We start from the raw sequence: 19891 nt of genomic DNA on the forward strand, positions 1-19891 counted from the left end.
CCCTCCCTTCCCCGGGTTGGCGTGCGCCGGGCGCCATGTTGGGTTTCCGTTGGGCAGAAAGTTGAGGAACAAGTTTGAAGGCTGGAAGTGCGGCGGTTGGATAGGGAGAATGAGCAGGCGCTGATCGGAGTCTTGGCAACCGACACGCACTGGCATCGCGCCCCGTCGGCCATGGTGTCGGGCAGCAGCTGAAAGGGCAGCAGAGAGAGAGGGAGAGAGGAGCCGGGCCGCCGAGCGCTTGTGTAACAAGAGCGTCGAGTGTGTGAGGAATGATTTCCAACCAGCAGAGCAGCAACCGACCGCGGGTCAATAACATCGGCTCGATGTTGCTCACCCCGCAGGAGAACGAGTGCCTCTTCAGCTGCCTGGGGAGAAAGTGCCTGGTGAGTTCCCCCGCGGTACTCGCAGGGGAGGGAATGAGATGGGAACCGTACCTGCCCTCCACTGGGAGTGCGGCCCGGTCTGTGGGCTACCTGCAGGCTGTATTGTGCCCTTGTAACCCACCGAGCTCAGCTCGGGCCTGAGCAAACCGCGCGGAGGAGCAGCAGGCAAACGAGCTTTCAATTCCCGGTGTCGGGCCCTGCGCGCAGTTGTGTTGTTATCCTGCGGGAATCAGGGGGAGGGAGCGAGCCAGCCCGGGGCCTTTCACAACAAACTCCTGCCGGCACGTCAGGGGGAGGAAGACAGTTCACGTGTAGTCAGTTGTGTTAATCCCGCAAACCCGCCTCCTGGGAACAGCTCGGTGAATTCCCGTGATCGATTTAAAGAGCAGGCAACTCCTGCTTTAATTATTGTACTGCGCAACGAGGAGCTACGTTAAAAGAACCCGCAAAATGAGCACCTTTTTCAGCAAAGTTTCCCCATCTTGTATTTGTCAGCTGGAGATTTAACTTTGCAACGTGCTTTTTAAAAAAAAAAAAATGCCTTTTTACAGTTCAAGCGAACGTAGTTAAATTTCCCGCACGATTTATGCTTTACTGAAATCCTCGCAAGGTTACTGATACACATTTGCGGGTTTCCTGTTGGCTTATCGTGGCTTTTGATATTGTTTGACATGCGGATTTGTTTACCGAATATCAAGGAGGTGCCGTTTCAGTATAAAATGAAATCTCAGTAACTATAAACTAGTTACTGCATACCATATTGGCCAGGCTTTACTGGACGTCCTGTTTCAAGGGGATTCGCATCAAGTTGGTCTCTACAGTGTCCTTTTTACCTGTTAAACACCAGTGTCGTATTTGTGTCAACGGGAAGTCGATCCTATAGATTGCCCCTTACAATATACTGCAAAGCAAGGAGTAATATCCCCAAGATTAGAGTCGTTTCTTTCAGTACATGGTAAACCATTTAGTTTGTGTTACCATGGTTTTTGAGTGCATTAATAAGCATCGGTTTGTCAGCTTAAAATGCAAGTATTTTATTATAATAAAGTGAAGGTTTTTAAATGTGCATGGTTTGCTTCTTCATTAATATATGTAACTTAAATAAATGCCTTGAGATGCAGAGAGTTGCAAAGCATGGACAATATGCCCATAAGTAACACAATAGCAAAATACTGCATATGCTGAAAATCTGAAATAACAGAAGAAAATGCTGGAAACACTCAGCAGGTCTGACTAAGGGTCAACTGTTTTTTCTCTCTCCACGATGCAGCCTGACCTGAGTGTTTCCAGCATTTTCTGTTATTTATGCACATAAGTAATGTTATTTCTGGATCTTCCACACAGTAAGAGCATAGCCTATTCTAGGTTTTTGGGAAACCATGTATTGAGTGTACACATGAATGTGTTGCATGTCCAGATTTGCATGTGTTCATGAAATTAACTTGTTCTGAATCACACCTTTTCCCACCCAACCCAACCCTACCACACAGTGTACCTTGTCTCAATTTGCCCAGTTCTCCCATGATCCAATATTCCTTCAGTGCACCCATCCCTCACTACTTCCATGCCCTCAGTTCCCAGCACACACTCCCATTTCTCCTCTCCATTCTCCCAACTCCCTCCCTGACTGCCAACAGACCTTAACCTCCTGAATCCTTCCACTCTTTGAACACCCTCTTGAGTGCTGTGAAACTTTGTGTATCTTCTCAGTCAGCCTGCCTGACATCGGAGGTTCTTTGCTCACCTCCTATGCTATCTTGTCCACCTGTCCAGATTGTTCCTCAGATTGTCAACTTATTTGCCCACTTGCTCTGAGTGGTTCCCAGCTTGCCCTACCAATTAAGTACTACCCTGCTGCTTACCTTGTGTGCTTCATAGCTCACCTGTAGACTTTCTCGGATGTGAAAGAGGAGAGCTGCTGACAGTGAGAAGTAGAGAGGCAGATAGACAGTGGTGAAAAAGGGTGTTGGGGGAGAAGGAGATATGTGCTGGTGATGGTGGTTGGGGGCGGGGGAGTTGAAGGAAAGAGAAAAGGAAGTGAGTGGTGGGAGAGACTTTGCAGACCTACCAGTACCGTAATGCTTAGCTAGAAGGATGAAGCCAGAGTTGAGATGGGATTTGAAGGGAAATGGGTAGAAGTGAAGTAATTTAGGGAGGAAAGAGTACCCAATTGCAAGGAGTTGCTTGATATTACAGGAACAGCGGGTGCATACTGACCTGTACTGCTGGAGGAGATTGCTAAGGTAGGTTAAGGTGAGGCCATGGAGGAAGTTCAAAGTGTTGATTATAAGTGCTGGACACACGGAGCCAATGAAACAAAAACAGAAAATGCTGGAAATGCACAGCAAGTTAGTCAGCATCTGTACCGAGGCTAAAGACAGGTTAATGTTTAAGACTGCATTTATTTTATCATGGGATGTTGGGAACACTGATCAGGCTACATTTATTAAACATCCCTGGTTGCTCTGAGGTGGTGGTAGTGGGCAGCCCTCTTAAACCTCCCACAATACTGTTAGGGAGGAAATTCCTGAATTTTGACCCAGCAACAATGAAGGAATGGTGATCTATATCCAAGTCAGGATGGTGTATGACCTGGAGGAAAACTCGGTGGTGATTGTGGTCACACAACATTGCTACTCTTGTCCTTCTCCATGGTAGAGTTTGCAGGGGAGGGAGGTGCTGTCAAAGTAATCATGATGAGTTGCAGCAGTGTATCCTGCAGTCACTGTGCACAGGGGTGGACAGTGAGCCCAGTGGCAAGGGCACCAATCCCCCAAAAATTGGATGGCGTTGAGCTTTGACTGAAAAGAAAAAGGGTGGGACTAATAAATCTAGAGCTCCCTGGATGTCAAGGGCAGAGTAGGATAAAGAAAAAAAGGGAAGCTTATGACAAATACCAAGGACTCAATGCTGCAGAAAGCCTAGAGGAGTATAGAAAGTGCAGGGGTGAAATTAAAAAGGAAATTAGGAAAGCAAAGAGAGGGCATGAAAAAATATTGGCAAGTAACATCAAGGAAAACCCAAAGATGTTTTATAAATACATTAAGAGCAAGAGGATAACTAAAGTAAGAATAGGGCCTATTAGGGACCATCAAGGTAACCTGTGTGTGGAAGCGGAAGACATGGGTATGGTTCTTAATGAATACTTTGCGTCTGTTTTTACAAAAGAGGGGGACGATGCGGACATTGCAATCCGGGAGGAGGAGTGTGAAATATTAGATGAAATAGTGAAAGAGGAAGTATTATGGGGTTTTGCATCTTTGAAAGTGGATAAATCCCCAGGCCCGGATGAAAAGTATCCCAGACTGTTAAGAGAAGTAAGAGAGGAAATAGCAGAGGCTCCTCCGACCATCATTTTCCCATCCTCTCCGGCTACAGGTGTGGTGCCAGAGGATTGGGGGACTGCTAACGTGGTACCGTTGTTTAAAAAGGGAGAAAAGGATAGACAGAATAATGACAGGCCAGTCAGCCTAACCTCGGTGGTGGGAAAATTATTGGGAAAAATTCTTGAGGGACAGGATAAATCTTCATTTTAGAAAGACACAGATTAATCCGGGACAGTCAGCAAGGATTTGTTAAGGGAAGGTCGTATCTGATTAACTTGATTGAATTTTTTGAGGAGGTAACAAGGCGGGTCGATGAGGTTAGTGTGTTTGATGTAGTCTATATGGATTTTAGCAAGGCTTTTGATCAGGTCCTGCATGACAGACTGGTCACGAAAGTAAAAGCCGATGGGATCCAAGGCAAAGTGGCAAGTTGGATCCAAAATTGGCTCCGAGGCAGGAAACAAAGGGCAATAGTCGAAGGGTGTTTTTGTGACTGGAAGGCTGTTTCCAGTGGGGTTCCGCAGGGCTCAGCACTGGGTCCTTTGCTTTTTGTGGTATATATCAATTATTTGGACTTGAATGTAGGGGGTATGATTAAGAAGTTTGCAGATGATACAAAAATTGGCCGTGGAGTTGATAAAGAAGAAAGTTGCAGACTGCAGGAAGATATCAGTGGACTGGTCAGGTGAGCAGAACAGTGGCAAATGGAATTCAATCTGGAGAAGTGTGAGGTAATGCATTTGGGAAGGGCTAACAAGGCAAGGGAATAAACTATAAATGGTAGGACACTGAGAAGTGCAGAAGGGACCTTCGTGCATGTCCACAGATCCCTGAAGGTAGCAGGACAGGTAGTTAAGGTGGTTAAGAAGGCATATGGGATACCTGTCCTTATTAGCCGAGGCATAGAATAGAACAGCTTGAACTGTATAAAATACTACTTAGGCCGTAGCTAGAATACTGCATGCTGTTCTGGTCACCACGTTACAGGAAGGATGTGATTGCATTAGAGGGGGTGCAGAGGAGATTTGAGGATGTTGCCTGGGCTGGGGAATTTTAGCTATGAGGAAAGATTGGATAGGCTGAAGTTGTTTTCTTTGGAACAGAGGAGGATGAGGGGAGACCTAATTGAGGTGTATAAAGTTTGAGGGGCCTAGATAGTGGATTGGAAGGATCTATTTCCCTTCGCAGAAGGGCCAATAGGGGCATAGATTTAAAGTAATTGGTCGGAGGTTTAGAGGGGATTTGAGGAGAAATTTTTTCGCCCAGAGGGTGATGGGGGTCTGGAACTCGCCACATTTAAAAAGTACTTGGATAGGCACTTGAAGTGCCATAACCTACAAGGCTACGGACCAAGTGCTGGAAAGTGGGATTAGGGTGGATAGCTCTTTGTCGGCCGGCACGGACAAGATGGGCCGAATGGCCTCCTGTGCTGTAAATTTCTATGATTCAATGACTGTTACTGCTGCAGCTATCCACATGGTGGTGAATATTTCATCACGCTGCGAACCTGTGGATAAACTTTGAAAGATCAAGTGGTGAGCCACTTCTCAGTAACCAGCCTCTGCCCTGCTCTTGCTGGCACAGTGTTGACATAGCTGGTCCAGTTAAGTGGTGACCCCCAAGGTGTTGATAGTGGGGACGCTGAGATGACGGGGCCATTGAAGGTCATGGGGATACTTCTGGTCTTTCTCTTATTTAAGATGGTCATTGCTCAACTACTTGGTGCGACTGTTACCTGCTGTTGTCAGCCCAAGCCTGTTGGGCAGGTTTTGTTGTGGGCTGGGATGGGTTTCTGGAAGAATTGTGAATCGAGCTGAACACTGGAATCCTCAGCGAACTGCTCCATGCCTGACCTTCTAACCAGGGAAAGTCATTGAAGCAGCTGGAAATGGTTGGACTGAGGATTACTCCGCAGTGGAATTCCCTCCCTAAATCCCTCTCCCCATCTCTCTCCCTTTAAGGGTTTTCGCCCAAAACGTTCTGTTCTATGGTGTTCATTCATGTTCATGTTTCTATTGGGGAGAAGGCAGGGACAGGGTACGGAGTTTGGATGATCAGCCATGATCTCATTGAATGGCGGAGCAGGCTTGAGGGGCCGAATGGCCTACTCCTGCTTCTATGTTTCTATGTTCTTTCCACAGGTGCTGCCTGACCTGTTCAATTACTCCAATGCTTCCCTAGCTGACTCCCCTTCCTTTAACTCTCCATAAAGTTCAACTTGTCCAAAACCTATCCTGCAGTAAGTCCTACTCACCTATCACTTGCATCCTCCCAATCTTCCAACACATTGAATTAAAAACCTTTGTCTTTGTCTTCAAATCCCTCCAGGGTCCTTGGCCCCTGACCATCTCTGCAACCCCCTCCAACATTGTATCCCCTCCTGCACACTTGCTTCTTCAACTCTGACCTTTTGTGCACCCTTCCCTTTGATCGCCCCCCCCCCACAGTGACTTGAGGTTTGTTCATTCCAGTTAAGATTTGCTACAAGCGAGAATCGTTCAGCTAGTAATGGCAGCTTGAGGGGAGGGAAACTTTAAAAAAAGTATGCATTCTCTGTCACTAAAGTTGCAGTTTGGACGGTTGAGGGGGGATCAGGCTTCGATGAGAGGGGGTGAGCCACACCTTTAACTGTACCAGGATGCCCGCCGAGGCTTTGGGCTCGAGTGGGAAAGCAACATGTTGCTCAGCTAGCTAACATTCACAAAAATTGCTTTTATCATCAACGGCTGCTTTACCTAATGTTAGCGTGACATGTATAAAATAGAAATCGATCATTTCATCCCCACCTACAGATCTAACTATTACTGCAAATATATGCTGGCAGTATTATAATTTTTATTCCGTAGAGAAAAGTCTGACATTGGAATTTTTAATGCATTTTGAAATGGAATCCTGGAGGCCATACAACATTTTTAATTATATAATACATAAGGACTCTGACTTTTAGATCAAATCTAATTATTGTATTCCAGTGTGATGTAAAATGTATCACATGGCGTTGCATCACAATTGAAACTGTATTGGCACACCCATGGTACAAATGTCAATCATCCTATCTTGTTAAACCCACTTTTATTTTCTTCATATCTAGCTTCTAATCTATTTTACTTTTCTGGTTTTTCTCTTTCTTCCCCAGAACAGATTAGCAGCCAATCAAGGTTTTCTGCAGTATTTTGTCTTAATCAGTCACTTATCTTGCTTCTCTGTGTCTGTCTCTTGACCGGCTATATTCATAATGGCTGACTCAACTAATTCTGCTACCCACTCATGTTTTGCTTCTTTCTAGATGAGTGCTAATACTGCTGCAATGCTTCTGTTTTGCCTACCATCCTCCACATCCCTTGAAAATTGTATTAACAAATTCTGCTACATCCTTCTCCGATGTTATGTCAATACTCAGCCATAGAATGGCTGAATCAGCTGCCAAGGACTTGTGTGATGCAGCATTTGGTGATGTCGTGCCAGCCATACCGTCATATATATGAAGTATGCTCTTAGTTGGCAAAAAAAGACATTTGAATATAACTTTGGTATTGCAAAATAGAATGTCCTGATGTAGAGTTTATTTATGTACGGCAGTCCACTTTTATTTGCTTGAAATAAATTTAGAGTAAGGTATTAAGAAATTGACAAGAAAAATTTACTAAGTCAATGCAATATTTCCTAAACGATAAATCATTTGCAACAGTTGAATCACAATTAAATAATTGATACACAACTAGTACACTCAGTTGACTGATGTTACATTAAATCTATGAAGGCCTAGATATTTATGAAATGGCAATTTCAAAATAGTAATGTTGGGAGAGGTCAGGTTGTATTTTTTTTGTAGAGATTGAGATTTTTTTTTAAAGTTTGCTCACACTTTGTTTTGTTACTTTTCATTGCAGTAGAACTCCTGTAACTGAGAAACTTCAATTTTAAAATTAAGTGACGGCAACAGATGTGCTGTAATATCCCTCATACGGCATGCATTTATAGCTTAAAGGTTTCATCAATGCAAAATTCTACTTTAAGCACATTTCTAAATTCAAATTGGTGCAAGCTACGCATAAAAATGTGCATATAAGAATGATTTAGCATTTCATTTTCCATTAATTTTAGTGTATACCTGATAAGTAATGTATTTGTTAGCTTGAATTCACTGTAAGCAGTACTGCATGGGAACCAGTTTGACATTAGACTTGTGGGGATAAAGTACATAGCCCACTCATAACTGGAGTTTTATTGTGTTCGTGTTGTACCAGTTTGTTTAAGTAGACCGTTGTTAGATCTATCATATTTGAAAGTAATTGGGCTAATATTTTCATGTGTTTCTCGCCCTCTTTCCCCACACTTCCACTGGACCTTTCAACCCCTATGGAAATTACATGGACAACAAGTTTTCTTATAACAATCCATGTCTGCAAAATATCGAACATTTATATAGTACTCGAGTAAAAACATTTACATGTTTTACAAGAGGGAGAGATGGATGCTGAGTAATAAATAAAGGACTGTTGGTAGGGAGGAAGACTGAAGGCACAGCAAAAGAGCTCTGTTTTTGGATGGCTTTGAAAGTCAGGGGGATGGGTGTGGTGATTATTCCTTGTTTAGTAAAAGTATTGTGATTGGTTGTTTGTTAACTGCCTTGGGATATATGTTGTAATCTCATTGGTAGTTGATGTCACATGATGTGTGGTGGCCACCTTAAATTTAGTTCTTTTCCAGCTTTGGTTGGGACTGGATGTGGAAAGATGTGCTGCAGATTTTAAAGTTAATAAAGCCTAGCTTTGGAAGGCAAATCTATTCTTTATTTCAATTTATTAACTTTTTATGTTAGAATGGAGCGATATCTTCAACCAGAACGATTCAAGGCTGACCCCAATTCTGCTGGAGTGGATGATAAATGGAAACATTGGTATTGTACATTTAAAAACTTTTTGGGCGTGTTGGATCAAGAGTCTCTAAATAAGCTGAATATGCTGATCAATTACATTGCTCCGGATGTATATAAATATATTTTGGACTGTAAAACTTATGAAGTGGCTATTTCTACATTGGAAAAGATTTTTGTTAAACCAAAGAATGAGGTATTTGCACGTCATCTTCTATCTGCCCGTAGGCAGCAGGTGGGAGAATCTTTGGATACTTATTTACAAGCACTTCGGTGCCTTAGTGTTAACTGTAATTATAAGGCCGTGACGGCTGAAGAATATAAGGAAGAATCGGTACGGGATGCTTTTATTAATGGATTACTGTCCAGATCAATTCGTCAGCGGTTGTTAGAAAATAAGACTTTGGATCTTAAAAGTGCTTTTGAGCAAGCTTCTACATTGGATGTGGCTCAGAGAAGTTCGGATTCTTATGCTCTTTTTAATCGGCCTGCGACTATGGTTTCGGCAGTTTCGGATGAAAAGGAATTATGTGGACTTAATGGGAGTGGTTTACTAGATTCTGAAACAGTTTCTACTTCGGCGGCTGTTGCCTCTAGGATTCAGAAGTGTTATTTTTGTGGGAATATCCGGCACCCTCGTCTGAAGTGTCCTGCTCGGGAGGCTGTGTGTAGTAAATGTGGCAAGAGAGGTCATTATGCACGCGTGTGCAAATCATCAGGTTCAATTACCTCCTCCTCTACCACCTCCTCCTCTGTGACTATTCAGCCTTTAGATAGGGCGTTTATTGCATCAATTTCTGCTGCATTTGCTCATGGCCTAAACAAAGCTATAGTTACGGCTCAAGTTAATGGGTTGGAAGTGAAGGCCCTTATAGATACGGGCAGTACTGAGAGTTTTATAAGTCTTCAGTTTGCGAAGGAGAAGCATTTGAAAATTTCGCCTGTTACGTATCAGGTGTGTATGGCTCAGACAACCCTTACTTCACAAATAGCTGGTTGTTGCTTTGTGAAAATGATTCTTCTAGGTAATACGTATACTGATATACGCCTATCTGTTTTGCCTAATCTCTGTGTGGATATTTTGATTGGACATGATGTGCTTCAGTTACACGAGTCTCTTAGTCTTTCATTTGGAGGGACTAAGCCACCTTTATCTATTTGTGGATTAACCTCTTTATCCATTTCTCCATTATCACTTTTTTTCCAATTTGATGCCGGATTGTAAGCCAATTGCTACCAAGTCAAGAAGATATAGTAGTCAGGATAGAGAATTTATTAATTCTGAAGTTCAACGTCTCTTATTGGAAGGAATCATTGAACCTAGTTGTTCGCCTTGGCGAGCACAGATAGTTGTCACGACTAACGAGAGACACAAGAAACGAATGGTGATAGACTATTCCCAAACTATTAATAGGTATACTCAATTAGATGTGTACCCTTTGCCTAAGATTGATGAGCTTATCAATAAAGTATCTCAGTATAAGGTTTTTAGCACTATTGACCTAAAGAGTGCTTATCATCAGATTCCTATTGTTAAGAAGGATCAACCATATACGGCCTTTGAGGCTGGTGGAAAGCTGTATCAGTTTTGCCGAATACCATTTGGTGTTACTAATGGTGTTGCTTGTTTTCAACGGGCAATGGATGCTTTTATAAGTGATAACTCTCTGACACCTTTTCATATTTAGATGACATCACAGTGTGTGGCAAATCAAGGGTGGAGCATGATTCTAATTTAAAAAGATTCCTTCAAGCTGCGGAAAAAGTTGGTTTAACTTTTAATAAAGAGAAATGTATCTTTTCGACTACTGAGGTAAATCTATTGGGGTATATTATCTCGGGAAACAAGATTAAACCAGATCCAGAACGTCTGCAACCATTGATTGATTTACCTTGTCCTACTAATTCTAAGGCTTTGCAACGAGTTGTTGGACTGTTTTCTTATTATTCTAATTGGATTGCAAATTTTTCACGGAAGATCCGGCCTCTTATTCGGGTTACGACATATCCTCTATCATGGGAGGCCAGGACATGTTTTGAGAATTTTAAAAAGGATATTTTAGGAGCAATTGTGCATTCTATTGATGAGCAGGTTCCTTTTGTGAGTGAGACGGATGCTTTTGATTTTGCAATTGGGGCTACTCTGAACCAAAATGGAAGACCTGTGGCCTTTTTCTCATGTACTTTGAACAATAGTGAAAAAAGACATTCTTCAATAGAGAAAGAGGCATACGCAATAGTAGAAGCATTGCGTAAATGGAGACATTATTTATCGGGGCGACATTTCACGTTGGTAACTGATCAAAAATCTGTGTCCTTTATGTTTGATGTTAAACATTTTGGAAAGATCAAAAATGATAAAATAATGAGGTGGAGGATTGAGTTGGCATGTTACCATTTTGACATAGTTTATCGTCCGGGGAAGGATAATGTTGCTGCTGATGCACTGTCGAGGGCTTATTGTTCTGTGATTCACGGAGATACGCTTATTAATCTTCACAATGCCTTATGTCATCCTGGGGTTACGAGGATGATACACTTCGTACGCAGTAAGAATTTGCCCTTTTCAGTTGAAGACGTCAAGCAGATGACTTCATCATGTTCTATCTGCGCTCGGTGTAAACCGAATTTCTTTAAGCCTCAACGAGCTCATCTTATAAAGGTTACTTCTCCTTTTGAACGTTTGAGCGTCGATTTTAAGGGGCCTCTTCAACTACTCAAAACCGATATATATTTACTGTTGTGGATGAGTTTTCAAGGTTCCCTTTTGCTTTTCCTTGCGCAGATGTGTCAGCTGCTACAGTTATCAAATGTCTGACTCAACTTTTTGTCATCTTTGGGATGCCTGCGTATATCCATTCGGATCAGGGAAGTTCTTTTATGTCTTCCCAGTTGAAGGAATACCTTCAGAGTCGGGGAATTTCTACTAGTAGAACTACCCCGTATAATCCCCAGGGTAATGGACAACGATACAATGGGGTGATCTGGAAGGCAGTTATGTTGGCTTTGACATCCCGGAACCTTAAGAATACACAGTGGGAAATGGTACTGCCTGATGCCCTGCATTCCATTAGATCATTGCTTTCAACGGCTACTAATGTGACCCCCCATGAAAGGCTCTTTAACTATCCGCGGAGATCTACTACGGGATATTCGGTACCTTCATGGCTTACTATGCAGGGACCTGTGCTGCTTCGACGCCATGTTAGATTGTCAAAATATGATCCTTTAGTGGAGGAGGTGGAGCTGTTGGAGGCAAATTCCCAATATGCTCATATTCGATTCCAAGATGGGAAAGAAAGTACCGTTTCAATTAAAGACTTGGCTCCTTGTGGTGGCCAGCCCTCTTCTGAGGATATTAACAATAGTCATGATTTAGATAATGTGGATGCTGTTACAGATACTACGAATGTCTCCAATCCGATTGCAGATAATTATACTTCTATTAGTCAGCCCTTGATGGATGGTTATGACCGTCCCAGTTTACCTTCTGATGGGATTTCTAATCCGGAAACCGTTGAAAATCGGGATATGGATAGCCTTCCTGCTGAAGATACTTCTGTGCCTTCTGGTGTGGGAGGGCAAGGAATTTCACCAAGGTTAAGAAGGTCGACGCGAACAAGATATCCGGTCGACCGATTGAAAATGGACTTTTAAATTGATATTAATGTTTTAAAATTGTTGAAATATATTATATTGTTTTGTTGAGAGATACTTAATACTTATGTGCAATGTTATTATTTGTTGTTGTTCACTTAGTATTGTGTCATGTAAACAGTTTTACTCTTGTGCATAGTTTTAGTTGTAAATAATTAATTATAAATTGTAAAGGTTATTTAGGTTGGAGTATATTTTAAAAGGAGGGGTGAATGTGGTGATTATTCCTTGTTTAGTAAAAGTATTGTGATTGGTTGTTTGTTAACTGCCTTGGGATATATGTTGTAATCTCATTGGTAGTTGATGTCACATGATGTGTGGTGGCCACCTTAAATTCAGTTCTTTTCCAGCTTTGGTTGGGACTGGATGTGGAAAGATGTGCTGCAGATTTTAAAGTTAATAAAGCCTAGCTTTGGAAGGCAAATCTATTCTTTATTTCAATGGGTAGCAATGCAAAGTGATTCTGGAAGAGAGTTCCAGATTACAGGATTGGCCTCTGGTGGATTCCCTTCAAAGATAAAGGCAAGGGAAACCATTGGGAAGAATACAGGAACCTCCAAAAACATTTTTTTAAAGAGGGGAACTAGAAATGAACATAGCTATAGAAGCTGAACACAACAGTAAGATATTCTAACAGTATAACTGCAATGGGTGACCAAAGAAGAATTGAGATGTCTTTAGGATGAAAATAGGGTTAAATCTGAAGATGAACTAAAAATAGCTAACATACTTGATGTTCACAGTGTTAGCTGGTAGCACTCTCGCCTCTGAGTCAGAAGGTTGTGGGTTCAAGTCCCACTCCAGGGACTTGAACACATTAAAAAAAAAAGCTAGGCTGACACTCCAGTGCGGCACTGCACTGTCGGAGGTGCCGTCTTTCGGATGAGACGTTAAACCGAGGCTCTGTCTGCTCTCTCAGGTGGACGTAAAAGATCCCCTGGCTCTATTTTTGAAGAAGAGCAGGGGAGTTAACCCCGGTGTCCTGGCCAATGTTTATCCCTCAGCCAACATAAGAATGCCGTTATCGCATTGCTGTTTGTGGAACCTTGCTGTGCGCAAATTAGCTGCTGCGTTTCCCACATTACAACAGTGACTCCACTTCAAAAGTACTCCATTGGCTGTAAAGCGCTTTGAGACGTCCGGTGGTCGTGAAAGGCGCTATATAAATGCAAGTCTTTTTCTTGAAAGTATTCACTGCAGAAGCATTAGTAACGTGTATTCACCATAGGAGGCTCTGCAACTAAACTTAATGGCCTAAAAATTCGGTTGCTTTGCACCTCCTGTTGGTGCCCTAAGAGGGCGTTAACGGGGCGCAAAGCAACTAGCGCCCAGGCGCCGCCAACGCCGTCCACAAAATTCAGCGGCAGTGGTAACCGTTAACGCCCCGCTGCGCTGCCGGCGATACCGTCATCGCCGTGCGCGGCGCCCCAGCTGCGATCTTCGTTAGAGCCCCCTGATTTACCGCCGGACGCTATGTCCGACAAAGTCAGGGGGGGGCTACCTGCGGCCAGGATGGCACTAATTAAAGGGAAGGTGCCGGGCGGCCATTTTTGTTGCTGGCTGCCTGCCAGCAACTGCCCCCTCTGCCGTCCCTGGCCTCCTCTGAAGCCCCCACTGCGCTCCGTGAGCCCGACACTTCTCTTGCGTACTGAGCTCTTTTGCCAGCACTCCGATCCCTGGTGGCCCAGCTGGGCCCCGGGTTGTGCTGCGCAAGGCCCCTCCCCTTTAAGAAAAGGAGGAAGGCCTGCAGTACTGCGGTGCGACGCATGCGCTGCGACACGTAGCGCCGCGAGTTTCACTCGCAGCGCCCCAAGAGGGAGGCGGGGCGCTTCCAGTAGCACCCTGCTTCCCTCTAGGGGCGCTACCGATGAATTTTGGCCGCGGGGACACTTTTTTCGGGAGGCTAAAAGTAACGTCCCGCTGAAGTTAGCGCCCCAAAGGGGGCGCGACTCAATTTTTTCCCCAATGACTTTAACATTACTTGCTTGTACATGCTAAGCATGTTTCAAGCGCTCAGAACTAGTAAATCCCTAGAGTTGGGTGCTATACATCCAAGAATGCGAAGTGAGATCGGGGACAAAATATACAAAATGCTGACAGCCATTGAATTTTGCATTGGAAAAAGCCAAAATGATGCCTGTTTTCAAGAAGGGTAATTAAATAAGCTCAAGTAATGACAGAATCATTAGTCGTTCATTAGTAACTGACACAATAATGGAATCATTACATATAATTCAAGAGTACCGATATGAACATAACCTAGTGAGTGGCAGCTAACTTGATCCTGGCTGATCAACCGCCTTGTTTTCCTCCAGGAAGTGACAATCCAAAGTGAATATTAGGAAGTCTTATGATGCAGACTTCTGGAAAGCCTTTTGATAAAATTACACAGAGCAGGCTGCTACACAAGCTTAAAACATTGAGTACCCTAGATAAAATTTGGTTGTGAAGAAAGGAATTGGCTGAAAGAGAGGAAGCAGTGGGTGCTAAAGATGCGGCAGGCAATTTTAACCTAATCCACCTGTCGACAAACCAACGAGATCGGGTGCAACGCTGGATTTACACTCCGCCCGATTTTACTCGCCATTGAAGTCAATGGAGTAATATTGGGTGGAGTGTAAAACTGCCGTTCCCTCTGATCCGGTGGGTTTCCCACTTGGCGTGTTAAGTTAAAATTATCCCCTTGATTTCTGGCTGAGAAGATGCCTTGAGTGGAGTGCCCCAGGGATTGCTGCTGCTCTACTGCTTCTGATCTACATAGATTAATATCTTTGGAAAGAAGGCAAGTTGGTCAGATTTTTGATGTTGCTGAACTAGTGGGAGCAGTTGAGTCTTGTGAAGTGGTCAAGGCGTTACGGAATGTTCTAGAAAATAGCCTGGATTTTGCGGTAAAAATAACTGAGGCTATCAGCGTTCACCATTATTAAAGTGTAAATCGGGCAGCAACTTCCGGTGTCCGCACATGCAGTTAAAAGCAGAAATCAGGAAGTTGCTGTCCAAGTTGCCCTGCTCCTCCAGAAGCTTCGCTATAACGTTATATCGTCTAGAGACTTTGCATTGAAACACGTGGAACATTGTGAAGTTGCTGTACTTTCGTGATATATACTAAACTCGCCAGAAAAAATTAGGACTTGTCATTTTTAATGGTGTGATAACCTCTGTAGCACTGAAAATTAACTTTTGCAAGTGTGGAGTCTCATTCCTTCAAATTTTAATTTTTATTGGAGATTTAAAAAAAATTAAATACATTTTTGTTTAATTTTTTCTTGTTTTTCTCTGTTAATTCCATCTTTCTTTCCCTCTGTATTTTGCTTTCTGTACATGATTTAACATTGAATTAAATATTTTAAGTTGCACTTCCCGGTTCAGACTCTGCTGCTCAGTAACAATTCCTCCATCTGGTTAAGGAAAGTTGCTTGCCCTGTTCACACAGATTGCAGATCCCCTGTAGAGGGCGCTGTACCGAAATGGCTTTCCAATTACAGCAAGTTCCAGTGGAAAACTCCACAAAGTCTTTGGTAGCGCTGTTCGTTTACTGCTGATTGCAAAATCCGGCCCAATAATTGATAAAAATTGTTTATGGTCTTGCACATTGGAAGAAAAAAATTGGACAACTTAATGAACGAATTAGACAAACTAGGGAAGAAGCTGGGAGTGCCAGTAAACTCGACTGAACATGTCAAGTCACTGCAGCGCGTGATATTTGAATTCCCGTTGATTTTTAGAAGTGAAAGTTGGACAATCCAAGCTGCTTCTGGTGCATAGCAACAGCTCTGATTAGTACAAATTTTAGCAATCAGTCAGAATTCAAACATCCCATTCTGTGCTGAGTGTTCTATGCGAGGTTGCATCTGCGCATACTTTTTCTTTGAATTTAAACATAAATTGGCTCAATTTCTTTAAAGTTTAGTAGGGACTTTTGGGAAATTGTTTTTAAATAAAGTCTATTCCTGTTGTTTCAGTTATTTTGTTCGAAAAAATCCTGAATTATCCAGTAATAATCTGAATAAATTGAAGGAGCTATCTTTTTTGAATAATTTCTATGAATAAGCAGATTTCAATTAAGCAATTTCAGTTAAGCAACATCAAGTTAAGAGCAGACTATTAGCAATTTAACCATTTTGTAATTTCTTTTATAGTTGATGCATCAGTGCATAATAACCATTTCATTACTGTTTATAAACTTTGCACGCATTAATTGTTATTAACAGTTTTTTCAAGATTTCGCACCTCCTGTCTGATCAGAAGAGGCATCTTTTCATGTGGTTAGCAATTGACTTAGCATGTGGTGTTTCAGTTCCTGCTTTCCTGACCACAGATATATAGTTTTGAAATGATTTGATGTGTTCTGTGCATTTTGTAGAAACATGGTGTAATTGTGACCTAGCACATTCAGAAATGTACTCTGTGGTTATGGAAAAGGAAGTTGAGCATCAATCTCTGGGCCACTGTTTCTGTAGGGAAACTCGCACTTCTGGTCTGTTAGTTAACATTTTAAGATGGTGATAGATGTGTCCCCCACTGCACTTGGAGCAAAAGTTTTAATTATTATAATTCAATAGCATCCATTTATTTAAACATAGTATCTATATTCCAAAATATTTAGGAAGAGCTTATGATGAATACAAAGTTCTAGATGTGAGATTCTGATGATAAAGCTGCCTGACTGTCATCCAAGACCAAAGCACCGAACGAGTGATACTTTTGGTTTGCAGGAGTATCCCGGCTGCATTTATTATTCAAATACTATTTCAAATAGCTGGCTACAGAAGAGCTCATTGCACGGGGAAGCAGTATTGAAAAACAATGGCAAAAATCTTAATTATGATTCATAGAATACCAAGCAATGCAGTATTGGTGTACTTCACTCCATTATGCCCAGAATATTATGTCCTATCTGCTTTACTGTAGGTTTTGCTTGTGCAATTTTACATTAACACTTAAAACATTTGGAATGAACACATATTGTACCAATAGAATGCTGAAAATGGGCTAAACCTCCGTCTTTGGTTGAAAAAAACTTCTGGTAATTTTCAGTGTCAGTTGCACAGTCATCATGAATCCTTTTTTACCTTGTCTCCACAACTAGAATACAGTGATCACAAAAGTTTAACAAGACTTGACAATTGTGGTGCCACTAAAGGTCATGGGGATAGCTGGACTTCCTCTTGTTTGAAATGATCATTACCTAGCATTTGTGTGATGCGAATGTTACCTGACACTTGTCAGCCCAAACCCAGATGTTACAGGCTGATATATGCTTCTTCAGCATCACTCCATGACCTTATGATGTAGGGAAGGTCATTGATGAAGTAGCTGAAGATGGTTGGGCTGATTTCCCTGAGGAACTCCTCTGGTTATATCCTGAGGCTGTGATGATTGGCCTCCGACAACCACAACCATCTTCCTTTTGTGAAGAACAGGAGCCCACAGGAACAGCATAGAGTGAAAAATTCCCAGCAGCGGAGCAAAAAACTGAGGATGCAGGAGCAGACCAGGTACTTGCATAGAGGCAGACCAGAGAATACTGTCTTTGTAGAAAGTGATGGTGGAGGTCACAGTAAAGCCCAGAAGCCAGAGGAGAAATGGAATTGGCCCAGGAGGGAGTGGATTTCTGTCCTGGACCCGACACAACAGTGAGAGAAGCTGAGAAGCCAGTCCTGATCTCAGCAGGTAACCGCAGGCAATGGGGAACAGGTTACCTTAAAACTTGAAGCAACTGAGTGGCTCAGCAGTGTCACAGCAACGGAGTCTTGCAGTGTAGTCCAACAGAGTAGTGCCGTTGTGGTGACAGAGGAGCCCAGGAATTAAAATTTGAGTAGAGTTCCAGCCATTTAAAACAAAAAAGGACTTGCATTTATATAGCACCTTTCATGACCTCAGGATGTCCCAAAACGCTTTACAGCCAATTAAGTACTTTTGAAGTGTAGTCACTGTTGTAATGTAGGAAACGCGACAGGCAATTTACGCACAGCAAGGTCCCACAAACAGCATTGTGATAACCAAATAATCTGTTTTTGTGATATTGATTGAGGATAAATATTGACCAGGACACTGGGGCTAGCTCCCCTGCTCTTTAAATAGTGCCATGGGATCTTTTACGTCCACCTGAGCGAGGACAGGCGGGGCTTCAGTTTAACATCTCATCCGAAAGACGGCACCTCAGACAGTGCAGCACTCCCTGTACTGCACTGTAGCATCAGCCTAGATTTTTGTGCTCAAGTCTCAAGTGGGACTTGAACCCATAACCTTCTGACTGAGGCGAGAGCACTACCAACTGAGCCATGACTGACACCATAAAACAGCACAGTAAAAACCGAATAAGCAGCATCAGTGGATGTGCGTGTGCGCGTTCGTGCGTGTGCGTTCGTGTGTGTGTGTTCGTGTGTGTGTGTTCGTGTTTACATTTGCTAATCAGGCTTTGGTGGAAAGTACAATGTTGTTGGTTGCCTGACTGCTACAGCAATGGATTCAGGAGTGAAGATCAATGTGGGTAAGACCAAAGTTATGACGGTTTGTAGGAGTGCAAGTGAAAGTGAGTATTTTAGGGAAGTATAATGACTTGGGATGGCAGATGTGCAAAGGAGGTGAGAGCTAATATTACAATGGGGAAACGTAGCATTAATAGAACAAAGAGGATATTCACTGGGCAATTGAATAGTGTTGAAGAGTTTCTTATGGTGTGGTGCTTAAACATGGTCAGGCTTCTAGAGAGCTTTGAGATGTGAGTTTAGAGATACATGAGGAAAGTTAGTCAATAACTAAGAAACTAATGAGATGTTGCCAATGACACTTTTTTAAAAAATTCATTGGATGTGGGTGTTGCTGGCAAGACCAGCATTTGTTGCCCAAATGGGTTTCATGGTCAGCATTACTTTTTATTCCAGATTTATTTAATTAATTGAATTTAAATTCCCCAGCTGCCGTGGTGGGATTTGAACTCGGGTCTCCGGATCATTACTCCAGGCCTCTGGATTACTAGTCCAGTGACATAACCACGATGTTACTGTTACCCTGTTGTCAAAGCCACAGTAATATGCAGTTTGATGGCTGTTCTCTCTGAGAACTCACTTAATTCTAAATGGTTTGTATCTCTGGGAGTGAATCCCTTGTAAGATGAATGTGATATTGTATCCATAATATAATCCAGTATAAATTAAACCAAAAATTCCGTCCAGGACAAATCAGTAAAAGCCCCATGATGTTACAATAATATTTTAATATAAGCAAGGTTTCTTTTGTATTGTTACTGTGGGAGCTGTACTAGTCTGACATAACTTGAAAGCCCCAAACTAATACTCTTGGATTCAAATAGCTGCAGCTTCTTGAATATACAGGTAGACTATCCTTTATCCGAAAACCGAAACCCTCTAAAAACCGAAAGCTTTTTCGTTCAGTGTAAGTCGTGCGCACGACATGACCAGAGTGGCGCACGACTTACGCTGAGCAGGGCAGAGGGTCACTGAGTTCCCTCCTGGGTAGGAGATTGCAGGCCGAGCCGGGCAGTGTGAAGGAGGTATACCGGGAGAGTGAACCCAACAATACAGTGGCCTGTCCGATAGCTGCAGCGGCCTGTCCGATATTCTTTTCTCCCGACCCCCACCCTTTCAGATAAGGGATAGTGTATCCTTTATCCGCACTTCCGAAAA

At 42.7% G+C, this 19891-nt stretch overlaps 1 protein-coding gene across 3 annotated transcripts in view; it reads left to right on the forward strand.

The window, feature by feature from the left end:
* The first annotated feature begins 13 nt into the window (after nucleotides 1-13).
* The window catches only part of LOC147106051 (actin nucleation-promoting factor WASL-like), an 86970-nt gene continuing 67092 nt past the window's right edge, over nucleotides 14-19891 (forward strand). For 2 of the 3 annotated variants that reach the window (XM_086008763.1, XM_086008764.1), the window contains exon 1: nucleotides 14-383. In XM_086008763.1, coding sequence (XP_085864889.1) covers nucleotides 270-383 — 114 coding nt within the window. In that variant the 5' untranslated portion in view covers nucleotides 14-269. Of the gene's footprint in view, nucleotides 384-8531; nucleotides 15599-19891 lie in introns of those variants that run through there. The other variant, XM_086008765.1, reaches the window with a different exon arrangement.

Source organism: Somniosus microcephalus, chromosome 16 (genome assembly GCF_052327205.1).
Source record: "Somniosus microcephalus isolate GS21.2 chromosome 16, FLI_Smic_1.0, whole genome shotgun sequence".
Taxonomy (NCBI): domain Eukaryota; kingdom Metazoa; phylum Chordata; class Chondrichthyes; order Squaliformes; family Somniosidae; genus Somniosus; species Somniosus microcephalus.